At 36.7% G+C, this 14193-nt stretch overlaps 1 protein-coding gene across 1 annotated transcript in view; it reads left to right on the top strand.

The window, feature by feature from the left end:
* The first annotated feature begins 653 nt into the window (after positions 1–653).
* fam20cb (FAM20C golgi associated secretory pathway kinase b) overlaps positions 654–14193 on the top strand; it is a 64634-nt gene continuing 51094 nt past the window's right edge. The window contains exons 1-3 of the mRNA XM_067369592.1: positions 654–1976; positions 2619–2794; positions 4579–4657. Coding sequence (XP_067225693.1) covers positions 1459–1976; positions 2619–2794; positions 4579–4657 — 773 coding nt within the window. The 5' untranslated portion in view covers positions 654–1458. The remainder of the gene's footprint in view (positions 1977–2618; positions 2795–4578; positions 4658–14193) is intronic.

Here is a 14193-nt window from a genome sequence, read left to right as displayed (position 1 = left end):
CTGAAGATTAACGAAGGTCTTACGGGTGTGGAACGGCATGAGGGTGAGTAATTAAAGGTGCTCTAAGCGATGTCACGCTTTTTTAGGTCAAAACATTTTTTGTCACATACAGCAAACATCTCCTTACTATCCGCTAGCTGCCTGTCCCCTGAACACAATGTAAAAAAACGCAGTCTCTGTAGTCGCCACAAGCTCCAAAAACAGCAACGAAAACAAACTGGTGCAGCCTGGACCACTAAACATAATAAACAGTGCCCCAGCCAATAAGTGACAAGCAGAATCAATACGCAAGCTACTTACATTTTAAATGCGAGTTCATGACCGTTTCAGGAAGCACGGAGGGGAGGGGCAGGAGGAGGAGGAGGCAGGGTCTAGCTAGCCTCTGTTTTGTTTGACAACACTTCGAACGTCAACACGAAGTTACTCCACCCAGGATCGTTTAGAGCACCTTTAATGAAAGAATTTTCATTTTTGGGTGAACTAACCCTTTAAAGCATATTATTTTACCTCATCATATATATGCAATATGCCTACTGGAGAAAGAGTGAAGACATTTTCCACCGAAATAGGTGGTAGCGAGTGGTTAGGGCGTGCGTGTTAAGTACATCTTAAAAAGTCATTTCAGACAATAATGGGTAGTAGTGTGTGTTCAGACGCCCTCTTCTTGCACAATTTGACGCTACAGGAAGCGAGCCTGGGCTGTCTCTGTACTGCTGTTTTCAATCCCAGCCAATCCACTATGTGCGAGGGGCTTCAGCATCATGATATTTAACACACCCACCCTGAACTCCGACAGAGGTATTTCCTCAAGCGCCTGTCAACGGGCAGACATCACCTTCATACGAGCTGGATGTTCAGGCTGAAACGTTGAAACTTTCTCCAAAGATCACATTTATCGACGGAAGGAGCTTCGATGCGATGCCAGACTTTCTCGAAACCTGCCAGGGCTGCCATGCGTATCATCGCTTTCAACGACTGAACAGCCTCGATTTGTACTGGATAAGAAAAGCGAATGAACTTGTGCAGCTGTGAAAGAGATCTCGTGCGTTGTATGAATAGCGTCAGATGTGAGGTGGACCGCGAACACGCACTTTTATGGATAATTTCTCTGAGGCTTAATTATATTTCGCAAAAACCTGCAGTGTAACAGCTATTAAATGTTAAAACAGACTATGAGCGATTGTGTCGGAGATTGTTCTCGCGTCTGCACGGGAGGAATTTAATCGCAAGCGCACGTAAATAACTGGATTATTGTTTCGCATGGATGTGGATGAGCGCTTTGCTAAATAAATCCCCATTTCTGCACTTAAACTGGCAAGTGAAAACGAAAACGTTCCATGTGTTCTTCTCATAAAATTGGGAGCCCGTGTTTTATGTACTGTTGGCGATGTAGTGCGCTTGCTCACTTTTATCCTTGCCATTCCAAACAAGTCATTTCTCGAACAGGAGACCCTGAAGATGATCCTCTTTAGAAAATTCCGCGTCTTGATTCTGATGGTGTTTCTTATAGCCTGCTCTATGCACATTATGATAGACTTGTTACCGAAGCTGGAGAGACGGAGCAGTAGCGCGTGCTCGTGCTCACACACACCCAGCGAAGAGCCGCAAAACTGGGCTAAGCATCGAGCCAAGCCGGGACCAGAGTCCGGCTGGCCTAATAAACACACACTCAGAATACTTCAAGACTTCAGCAACGAGCCGAACTCAAACCTGTCCTCTCACTCGCTGGAAAAGATCACCGTTGGGGAGAGATCCGAGGCTTTGAAAAGGTTTGAGCAGTTGACAGGTGACGAGAAGAGGCACGCGACACGGGACTCAACCCTGAAGAACGTAGTTGTCAAGGGTTCGAGGCTCTCTGCGCTATTTGAGCATCCTTTATACACCAGGCCATTGCCTGCTTTAACTGATGAAGACACTTTGTTCAATGTCAACACTGATATAAGATTTGACCCTAAAGCTGCAGAGAACCCAGAGTGGTAGGTTGAGATAATACATAACACACACAAAACTATTAAATGCCTACAAAGAATCATGTTTTCCCCAAATAATATTGGGGTACACTTCATTTTACAGTGCCGTAGTTACATTGTAATTACTCAAATAAGTACTGAGTACTATTAATTAACTACATGTTCTTACTGTAGGGTTAGGGTTAGGCTTTGGTTTAGGGTTAGTTACTTGTAATTATGCATATTTTACTGTTATTACTATAGTAAGTACATGTAGCTACGGCACTGTAAAATAAAGTGTTACCTATATTGATTTCCTCATAATATTTGTAACAACAGTAGTAGTAGTATTACTATTTATAATAATAATAATTATTTGTATTTTCTTAGAATTGTACGTTTTTGATATATGGATAACATGATAACAGATTACTCTAAATTGTAAAGCAGAAACATGCATTTTTTTCTGTAAAGCTGCTTTGAAATTATATGTATTGTGAAAAGCGCTATACAAATAAATGTGAATTGAATTCAAGTTATTGTTGTTATCATCATACATTTGATCTTAAGGATGTCAAAAAAGATCAACATATTATGATTAATCTCTGTAATGGCTTCTGAAAAATGGCACATCATTCATTGCATTCGGGACATGTTGTCTTTCTGTAGGAATGGGGAAGGTAAAGATGGGGATTATGCTCCTACTGGTGAGATGTCCTCAGACTCATACCCAAACTGGCTCCGCTTCCACATTGGGATCAACCGGTATGAGCTTTACTCCAGGCACAACCCAGTCATTGATGCAATGCTGAAGGATCTGGTGTCGCAAAGGATCACAAGTGTTGGTAAGACAGTATTTGAGATTAAGCAATTATCAGTGCACAGGAAGTAGCATTACAGTTAAGCTTTAAATGGGGAGGTGATTTTCGGATTGCAGTGGTTTTGATGCGTGATTTGAGTGCAGCGTCATCTTTCAGTGCTGCTCCTCCTAACAGATTTAAATAGATTCTTTGAATGAAGTTTCTCCAAGATAATGGCTAGACTCTTCCTGCACTCTGGCTGAGGATGCATCAATAAAATTGGACTGGTAGTGGATTCAAGCAGGGTAAATGAATGAGAAGAGCTTGCAATTTAGACCTAATCAAACACCATGCTGTGGAAAAGTATCTCCAAGCATTCATATCGTCAAGTAGACTTGTGCTGATGGGCTGCATTTATGTGAAGCCCCAAGGTCAATTTCTCAAATTATTACACGGCTCTCCTGAATACTTGATTCTGATTGGATGATAGCTGTATTCAGTGGTCAGAATAGGTTTGTATAATGACCACTGTTCTGCATATTTGACCAGTGTCCTAGGCAACCAATCTCGCTCATATCAACCCGCTCTCTTTCTTCTCAGATTATAAAATAAATCCTCAAATCAATTTTACTTATTTGCTAAGTAGCTGTGTAATAAGTTAGAGAATGCACAGTAACCCGGTCATTATCACAAAATAAACCCATTTATCATGGTAAAAAAACAGCATTTCTGTGGTTGCCAGAAATTTACCATAAAAAAATATGGTAGCATTATTTTAAGCTTTATCTATTTAACTTAAATTTATAGTAAAAAAAAAAAAAAAAAAAAAATTAATTAACTTATATAATGTTAATATAATCTATTGCAGTACTAATATCTGTTTTGTACCTTTGTAATACACTGATAACCACCAAAAACAGGTGGTGATGAGAAAGTCACATGATGAATCAAAGCTCATCACAAGCAGCTTTGCCGCAAGCTGAGAAGGTAAATGCTAATAGATAGAAGGTTCACAGTGTCATTCACCATCATGGTAACACACGACACTAAAGTAATGCAATAAACATTACATTAACATCATTAGATGTAACATAAAACCATAATGTACATAACTGATTAGAAAAAACTACGAAGATACAGTTATTTCAACGGAAATTCTGGGAATTTCATTGTAAATTATACAATGAATTGTTCTTTTTCACTTCCAAAAACTGTAAATTTAACAGTATTTTACTGCAAAATTGCATTAAATATAAGGTTAGATCTATTACAGTTGTTCACCTTATATTGTAAGTAAACTTACTGTTAACCAATTAACAGGTTTTTACCGTAGCATTTTTACATTCGTTAACCGTTAATATCCCGATCATTTTTGATGATCCATTCAGGAACCAAGACCGCTTTGGTTGGGATCTAGGTTTATTTTATTTTATATCTAAAGGAAGTTGCATGTGGTGATAGTGATCTTTAAAAAAATAGCATGGGCGTAGCAACCTCTTAAGTGACTTGAGGCGGTGTCCCTTTGTTTTCTTTCATCTGTTTGTGATTGCCTGCATATTCATTACAACAAGCTTTTTAAAAAAGGTCTTATCAGCTTCCCTAAATAGAGAGTGTGTATGGCCAAAATACACTTTCATTTTTTCAACCGTGTATAATCAAATACAAGATTATAACCATCTGTGATTACAGGACAAAGAATTTTCACAATTGAATTTTCACATTGTTATTGCTACTTGCATAATGAGTCTTATCTTAAATGGTTCATTGTAAGAAAGCTCAAGTTATTTTCCTGAGACGAGTGTTTAGCGCCACTCTTGTTCTCTCTGTAGCGATGAAATCTGGAGGCACGCAGCTGAAGCTCATCATGACATTCCAGAACTATGGCCAGGCGCTCTTCAAGCCCATGAAGTAAGTGATACAGTAATAGGAAAATGCTGATGAAATTGCTAATTTCCCCATGCTTAAATATAAAAGTTGTGTGTAAACGACTATAATCTCAGCAGTTTTTAAATCTTTATTAGTAACTGTTTCCGTTTTCCAGAATTAGAATATGTCTGATTGTCTTATGGGAATATTTCCTGTGCAATATAGTTGTCCATACTCTGTTATTAAATCTTCTGACGGACACTATTGTGTGGTACTTTTAGCTCATCTGCTCAATTCTATTTGGATATGTCTGTTATTATAATCGTGTGATAATATGCTCGGATCAGAGCTATTGAAAAAGGATTTATAGTCGTCTGCGTCGTGATCCACAATGGACGGATCACATCCCATTTGAAATGTAGGTTACAAAGGGAGGGGGGTTGTTTTTACGGATTTGACAACCCCTCAGCACAAATAATAGTTGCCTCCCTGTAATTTTCCGGATCTATAAATGGCAGCAAGTAAATCTTTGGTGTCATTGTCAGATTCAGAGTAGCAGCCCCTCCATCTGCATGCGCCTTAACTATCGGTTTCACAGACACTGCTTATGCTTTCTCTGGCAGATTGGTATTTAATGTCTTAGTGGTCTCATTACTATCATTGAGATCCACTCTGTTTCCTCAATGGCTTTTCATAACACCACCAGTTAAAGAGTAATGTATACAGGATGTGGGCCTTGGTGACTGAATCATTACTAATGTGCTGGTCGAGCGTATGTCCTGCCAAATGAGTGCCTTTATTGGCCATGAAGTTGGTGTTCAGACTGCAGACATCCTGTATTCATAAAGACACGCTTTAGCATTGACAGACTTTATTATGAGATGCATTTCCGTGTGTGAGCATGAAATCGAAGAGATGATCAATATTCTTGAATTTTATATAGATGAATATAAAATGTCAATGATGTTTTCTGTATTCTTCGATAATGTTTTCCGAATTAGGGAAGCCAAATAGAATGCGCATGAACGTGTCTCAGAGGATTCAGTCGTTCAGAGATGTTCTTGGTTTGTTCTTGGGGAGTATTTAAGGAGAGACGAGAACAATAGGTCTTTGGTGACAAGAAGCTGATAAATGTTATTAGAGAGAGGAGGTCTGAGCCCGGCCTCTTCCTGCTATAATTAGCACAGACCAACAAAGACACACTCATTTCTTCCAACCACAAGCTAAACACTTGCTTTTGAGTTCATCTTTTCTCTTGCGTTCTCCTTTTTCACTGATATTTTGAAACCTAGGACTCGCACGACCTTCTTTGAGGACAAGATCTCAGATGTTTGCCAGCTAGCATTGTTAATATAATCAAAGTCAAAATTAAACTTCAAACATCTTTACTCATCTCTGCCTTTGCTTGTAATTACATTTTGTAAATATTGTTTTCATGAACTGATTTGTCTACATGCTTTCCATGCCTTCTCTGACAAGTCAGGCAAGGACGTGTTCTTGCAACACGTGTGGTTGAGTTGAACAAGTTCCCTTCGTTTGATTCATGCCCGCGTGCTCAAGTATGCCACACACTCAGACGGTCCTACAGTATATTACTGTACAGCCTGAGGAAATTGCCTAATCAGCTTTTATTCTCTTAATCATAGTAGCTGAGAAATGAAAGAAAACTATCATCATTTGTTCACCTTCATGTTGTTCCAAAACTGTGTGATTTTCTTTCTCCCGTGGAGCACAAAATAAGATGTTTGGCAGAATGTTCCTGCTGCTCTTTTCCACTTAACGAAAGCGAATGGTGACCAGAGGCTGTCAAACTCCAAAAATGAGAGAAAAATGGCAAAGGAGTGGATAACGATTAAAGGTCATATGGTTCTTTTTTAAAATCATTTTTGGTCCATAGTTGCCATTCACTTAAAAAAGTCTTAAAACCATAAATGACAACTCCATTTATGATCTACAGAACAAAGAAAACCATACAGATATTAAACGACATTAAATGTCTCCTTCATTTATTCATTTGTATCTTGTATTTTTGGCAGAGTAACTGAGCTCCTGAAATAGAAAACTGGCTAGATTGTCAGCAAATTCAATATGGTCATTTGATAGAATGAAAGCAGTTTGATTGGTCTCAAAAGCAGGTAATTTGGTCTGGAATTCTTATGTGGTTGTCAGCTTAAGCATCTGCTTATGCAGAAGTACTTAGGCTATTTAACAGAATTAATGAAACTCTGTGATGAATGGGTGCGTGAGTGGATTAGTGGGTGGACAGATCAGAGGGGGTGATAGTTTTTTAAGAACTTCCACAGTAGGGCTCCTCAAGTTTTAATAAAGAAAAGATACAAGAACTCAATGTAGGAGAGGCCAGCTCTTCTGAATGCATCATTGCTCAAGCATTATTTAAAGATAAAGGAGATTTCAATAGCAAACAGACGCTGCTTAAAGGCTGCTCTCTGAGGCATGAAATGCTTAAAAATGGATCTTCCTCTGTCCTGAGATAGAGGCGAATGGACAACAACACAATTGTTCTCATCTGCTTGCGCTGTGTGACATCTGCCTGTAAATGTCACGTGACAAGCATACAGTGGTTCTCAACCGTTTTTTTTTTAGGGCCGAGACTGTCCAGTGGAAATCAAGTAAATCATTTCACTTCAAGTACCAAAATTGTTTATTTGATGAAAGATTTTTTTCTGAGAATGTATAAATATTACTATTAACTGTACAGGTTCAACAATTAATTGGATAGTTTTGTTTTCTCTTGTATTTAGGAGTGTAAATGAATAAAAAATAATTAGTGGTTGGCAGAAACCAAAAAAGTGAAGCAGCATAAAAATTTTCTTTTTTCTTTTTCTTTTCTTTCTTTTTTTTTACCTTATGTAGTTCTGTTCTTAGTTTTTGAGGCATATTTGGAATATTTATTTTTTTATCCTAATTATGGTTGATAATGTTTAACAGGGTTCCTATGTGGGTATGGAATTTTATTTGAATAATTTCCAGATCTGGATAAGTATGGAAAAAAGAAAATGGAGTATGGAAAAATATTTCCAGACTATGGCCACTATTCAGTTTTCTAAAATATAAAATTGTGACCCAGGACCACAAAACCAGTCATAAGTCGCACAAGTATATTTGTAGCAATAGCCAACAATATATTATCAATTTTTCTTTTATGCCAAAAATCATTAGGATATTAAGTAAAGATCATGTTCCATGAAGATATTTTGTAAATGTCCTACCGTAAATATATAAAAAATGAATTTTTATAAGTAATATGCTTTTTCTCAATATTTTGACTTTTTTTGCACCCTCAGATTCCAGATATTCAAATAGTTGTATCTCTTCCAAATATTGTCCTATCCTAACAAACCATTCATCAATGGAAAGCTTATTTGTTCAGTTGATGTACAAATCTCAATTTCAAAAAATTGACCCTTATGACTGGTTTTGTGGTCCAGGGTCACAATTAAGAATTTCTAAAAAGAAATGTATCATACAAGCAGAGTTTATTCATGGCAAATGTTTAGTGATCCTTTAGTGACTGTCGAACACAACTGAATACATTCAAGGTACACATTTTCATTACACAAAGCTCTTTGTGTTTTACCATTAGCGAGTCTCTTTTGAACCTCACTATTTGAATGTGTGTGTGCCACTCAAACCAGCAACAGATAAAGGAACAAACGATCATCTAAATCAGACTGTACTTTGCTGTTTGGTGATCATTCAACATCAAACCACGATAACTGTGTCAAACTGATGTGTCAGAGCTGAATACATTTTAAGTTTCTTCTCATCATGTAAGCACATACTATCACTTTGAGAAAACTAATGAAAAAAAAAACAAACAGAGAAAATAAGAATATTTACAGGTGACTGTACTATATACCAATTATAATGCTGAATATAATGCTGTACGATGCGTTAGTTCATCCAAAAATGAAAATTCGTGCATCAAACTGCCAAAGTCACGTGAACCCTTGAAATTTCTAAACACTTATGATGTAACGAAGCCTCGTTTACTGAAATCACATGACTTTGGCGCTCCGAACCACTGATTCAAAACAAAAGATTCGTAAAGCTTTGAAGCAGTGATTTGAAATCAGCCATCACTGGATATTGTTGAAAAGTCGTTATTTAGTTTTTTTGCTGCAAAAAAGTATTACCGTTGCTTTATAATATTAAGATTGAACAATTATAGTCACATTAACTGTTTTAATATGTTTTTAGTACCTTTCTGGGCATCTGAAAGTGTTAATTATCTTGCTTGCAATAAAGGCCTCACTGAGCCATCGCATTTATTAATTTATTAATTAATTTGTGTTCCAAAGATGAACGAAGGTCTTACGGTTATAGAACGACATGGCGGTGAGTAATTAATGACATTATTTTCATTAATGGGTGAACTAACCCTTTAAAGGTGCCCTAGAACTTTTTTAAAAAAGATGTAATATAAGTCTAAGGTGGCCCCTGAATGTGTCTTTGAAGTTTCAGCTCAAAATAACCCATAGACTTTTTTTTTTAATTAATTTTTTTAACTGCTTATTTTGGGGCATAATTAGAAATGAGCCGATTCAGGGTGTGTGGCCCTTTAAATCTCGTGCTCCACGCCCCAAGAGCTCGCGCTTGCCTTAAACAACATAAAAAAAAAATCAAACAGCTAATATAACCCTCAAAATGGATCTTTACAAAGTGTTCGTCATGCAGCATGTCTAATCGCGTTAAGTACAGTGTTTATTTTGATGTTTACAATGATTCTGAATGAGTTTGAGGCTATGCTCTGTGGCTAACAGCTAATGCTACACTGTTGGAGTGATTTATAAAGAATGAAGTTGTGTTTATGAATTATACAGACTGCAAGTGTTTAAAATTAAAATTAAAATTAAAATAGTGACGGATCTTGTCTCCGTGAATACAGTAAGAAACGATGGTAACTTTAACCACATTTAACAGTACATTAGCAACATGCTAATGAAACATTTAGAAAGACAATTTACAAATATCACTAAAAATATCATGCTATCATGGATCATGTCAGTTTTTATTGCTCCATCTGCCATTTTTCGCTATTGTTCTTGCTTGCGTGTCTGTTGATTCAGCTGTGCACACATCCAGACGTTAATACTGGCTGCCCTTGTGTAATGTCTCGATCATGGGCTGGCATATGCAAATATTGGGGGCGTACATATTAATGATCCCGACTGTTACGTAACAATCGGTGTTATGTTGAGATTCGCCTGTTCTTCGGAGGTCTTTTAAACAAATGAGATTTATATAAGAAGAAGGAAACAATGGAGTTTGAGACTCACTGTATGTCTTTTCCATGTACTGAACTCTTGTTATTTAACTATGCCAATATAAATTCAATTTTTGAATCCTTGAATCCACCTTTAAATATGGTCTGCAAAATCTACAGAGAGGTTTGGAAATGTATGGAATTTTGAAATAAATGTAAAAATGTAATGTACAGTAGCATAAATGTAAAATGTAAATGTAAAAAATAAATGAAAAGTGTGTAGAAACCCTGGGTTAAGTACATTTTACTATTCACATTTAGCATAGTTTTTTCCCATGTTGTCTGCACCCACCTGATGAGAACAACTTAGAACATGTGCATGACTATGAGTTACAGATTGTTTGAATGAATCAGATGAGTATTTGCCTGTTATTTCTCACTCTTGAAACCTCTGTTAGTGTTGATCCACCATGTAGCTGACTGCAGCCACACTTCCTCAGAAACACTGACATACTTCATCCATAATTAGCTCCTCCCTGGTCACACTAGACAGGATTTTTGGACAAACATGCTGTCATTGATTAAGCTAATCTGATGAGTCATTTGGTTGCTGCTCATTGAGCTGTTTGACTGATGAGAAATGCTAATGTTAAATTTATTCTAGAGTTATGAATTTCACCACAAACAAACGGTAGGAGAAAGAGACAGACCACTCGTGAAAAAAACAATTTGAGAATGAAAGTCCCGTCCTCAATTAAAAGAACCAATCAGCTTTTTGTTAGTTGTTTACTGTAGAACATCTGCTTTAGCTGGACCACCCTGGTTAAATATATATACATAACAACTAACAAAAAACTGATTGGTTCTTGTAACTGAGGGCCAATATTTTTTACGAGACTGACTGTTGTCTGATTTTGCTAGATAATGCAATAATGTTTAGCCTTTGCTGGTATAAAGCCAAAAAGTAGGAAAACAGCTCCCAGCCAAATGTTTGCTTTAACATTAACTAGGGCTGGACTGGGACTGAAAAATAGCCTGAGCCCAATGCCAGACCATCACAACACAAAGCAGATAATCTCCCATTAAATCACATATGCATATAATACAGACTACTGCCTGCTGTACTTTCTAGTTGATATTGATTTTGTACTGTGTGTGAAATAGGCATGTTTACATTGGAAAAAGCAGTGCAATTAAATTACACAAGTGAAAAAAAATCTACAAAGCTGAAATGTGTATTTTTTATGTTCAAATACTTTTTTATATCCCAGATATATATAAATAAATATATATATTTTTTTGTTGTTGGTTCACTTCCTGAATTTGAAAATATTAACACTGTAGTTCTGAGCCTAAGGAACATCACAACGCAGCCACATTGGCTTGAGTTTGGGTGGGACTATCTGTTTGACTGACCAGTTGGAAACTAAGGCGAGAGACTCGACCTGTCCGTTTGGAAAAGCCCCGGTGCCATTAATGTGTCTTTATGCGTTGTGTTTATTCTGTTTAGTTGCCACAGGATCTCGCTGAAAGCGTCTTAGTTATTTCATGTGGTTTGTACTGCTTGATTCATATTCTCAGAAGCATGTGCTTCAGGGCTGTCTGTCATAATGTATTACCGTCTGAATGCTCTGAGGTTTTGTGCATCCACAAGGTTAATGATATCTACCCTGGCAGTATGGTTTCCACAGATCTGTTCCCATCCAAGATATGACTCTCATGACAGATCTTAAGTCTTTCATAAGACAGCTGAGAGCTCACTCACATTTATAGTATTGCTTAGTTCTTGTCCTGTCTTTATCAAGGCCTTTTTGCAGGCCTTTGGCAAGACTCATAAAAAGGGATTCATATCAGCTTAATGCCCCATGAAATTCCAAAACCGCATGTAGCTGTAAAGAATTCATTTTCTCAGTTTTGTTTGCAGTGTTAATTTATTAGAGAAAGGTAATTGATTTGACCAATATTATTTACTTATACGTTTCTTCAATATTTGGACCATCGATAAATTGCACCAATCAATGGCACAGTGCATTCAAAAGGAAGTGTTCACATGTGAAGTAACTTCCTTTTTTAATAGCCATAAGTAGGAAATAAGCTTAAGCGTAGGAAGGAAACTTGTAACATTTTAAACTTAGCTGTGAGTCATAGCCAAAAACAAAGATGAAAATAAATATAATGGTATACATTGTTGTTGTTTTGCAGTCTAAATGGTTGCAAATGTATTTTTTTACTTTTTGTTGACTTAAAGGGTTAGTTCACCCAAAACTGAAAATTCTGTCATTAATTATTCACCCTCATGTCCTTTATCTTCGGAACACAAATTAAGATTAAGAAAATCATTTTCAATGCCCAGAAAGCTACTAAAGACATATTTAAAACTTCATGTGATTACAGTGACTACAACCTTAATGTTATGAAGCGACGATAATACTTTTTGTGCACCAAAAAAACTAAATAATGACTTTATTTAACAATATCTAGTGATGGGCAATTTCAAAACAAAATTTCATAACATTAAAAGCCTGTACACACTGCAATATCGTGCGATTATTGCCGACGTATCGCCGACGTTTAGCACCTCATGACTAAACAAAGTGCGGCAATGTGAGTGTGCAGGCGTAAAAGCGTCTTTAAAAAAAAAAAAACGCCGCGATCGTTTTTTTTTTTTTTTTTTTTTTTTGACGCATCGCGTTAAAAACTGGCTGACCAATTAGATTGCCGCTTTTGTTCAAGTGCCTGGAGCTGATGAAGTTACGGTAAAACACAACTTGGTTGCGCTCAAGCACAAAACGGTCTTGCCGGGCACACATTGATATCAAGACGGCGAAGAGGAAGCAAGTCGGCGAGGTAGAACCCTACAAACTATGGATGCTCTGCCAGTTCTTGGCCACACCAATAGATGTGTATTATATGCCATTTTATTTCTGTATTTTTACAGTTTTTTTTTCTAGTTGAGAATGTCTGTTTCATAAATATGTTTATTTGCACTACTGTTCACTTGCACTACTGTCATTGTGATTTATTTGCATTACCGTTTCTGACTACCATCTCCTCATGTCACGCATATGCCATATATGCCATGTTATATCTGTATTTTTATCTTCTTTAATTTTATTAATATCATAAATATGTTTATTTGCACTACCGTTCAGCACATGCGCCATATACTGTCAGGGAGTGAATTTGCATGTTCACTCGGCTCATCGCCAGTGAAAATCGTTTGGGTATGAACACGAAAAACGTCTCGAAAAACGCTGACGCTAAGCGCTCGCGATAATCGTCCCGGTGTGTACGAGGCTTACGGTTGAACCACTGTAGTCACATGAACTGTTTTAAATACGTCTTTAGTAGCTTTCTGGGCACTGAAAATGTTAATTATCTTGCTGTCAATGGAGGCATTACTGAGCCATCAGATTTTATGAAAAATACCTTAATTTGTGTTCCAAAGATGAACGAAGGTCTTACAGGTGTGGAACGACATGAGGGTGAGTGATTAATGACAGAATTTTCATTTTTGGGTGAATTAACCCTTTAAGTTTAACCACTAAGTGCACAATTTAAAGGGATAGTTCACCCACAAATGAAAATTATGTCATTTTCTCACCTTCAAGTTGTTCCAGTTTCTTTCATCTGTTCAACACAAAAGAAGATCATTTAAAAAAAATTTGGTAACCAGACAGTTGATGGTAGCCAATGACTTCTATAGTATTTTTTCCTACAACTTGAGGATGAGTAAATGATAATTTTTTGGGGTGAACTATCCCTTTAAAAAGAAATAATAATAAAAATAATAATAAACAAAATATTTATAACGTATGTTATATATAGTTGTGATACTAAGGATTTTGATATTTATTTACTACTACTACTACTAATTATTATTATTATTAATTTATAATTAATCATTTTTTTTTCATTTATTTCTTTTTATTTGCTGTTTACATAACAATATCAGCCAGTCTCTGTTATTTAGTGTCTGTCTGTTGGTATAGTTTTAAAAGCAGATATATAATAGTATATAATCAGCAACACTGAGCACAACAGCAGAAAACAAATCTATTTTATAACCTGTAGTTACTGTCAGTCGAGCACCTCGGGGAATAATTAGCTGATAATGAGGCACAAGGTAAAATACTGTTTTCACAGTTGTTAAAATTCTTGATTGTCACTCTTAATTATAACAGCACAGGCGTTACATGCGTGATTTTATCTGTTCTCAGTAGGACAAACTCACTAATTGGCCCTGAATGTCCCAGAGTAGCTGAAACATAACACTGAATAAAAGAGATAATTGGGGGACAACAGAATGTACACAACTGGGGGGAAACAGAGTACACTAATACTAACTCTG

The sequence above is a fragment of the Chanodichthys erythropterus genome, chromosome 19 (genome assembly GCF_024489055.1).
Source record: "Chanodichthys erythropterus isolate Z2021 chromosome 19, ASM2448905v1, whole genome shotgun sequence".
Classification (NCBI taxonomy): domain Eukaryota; kingdom Metazoa; phylum Chordata; class Actinopteri; order Cypriniformes; family Xenocyprididae; genus Chanodichthys; species Chanodichthys erythropterus.
Note: the sequence above shows the minus strand (reverse complement) of the source record. Positions and strands in the feature narration are given on the sequence as shown.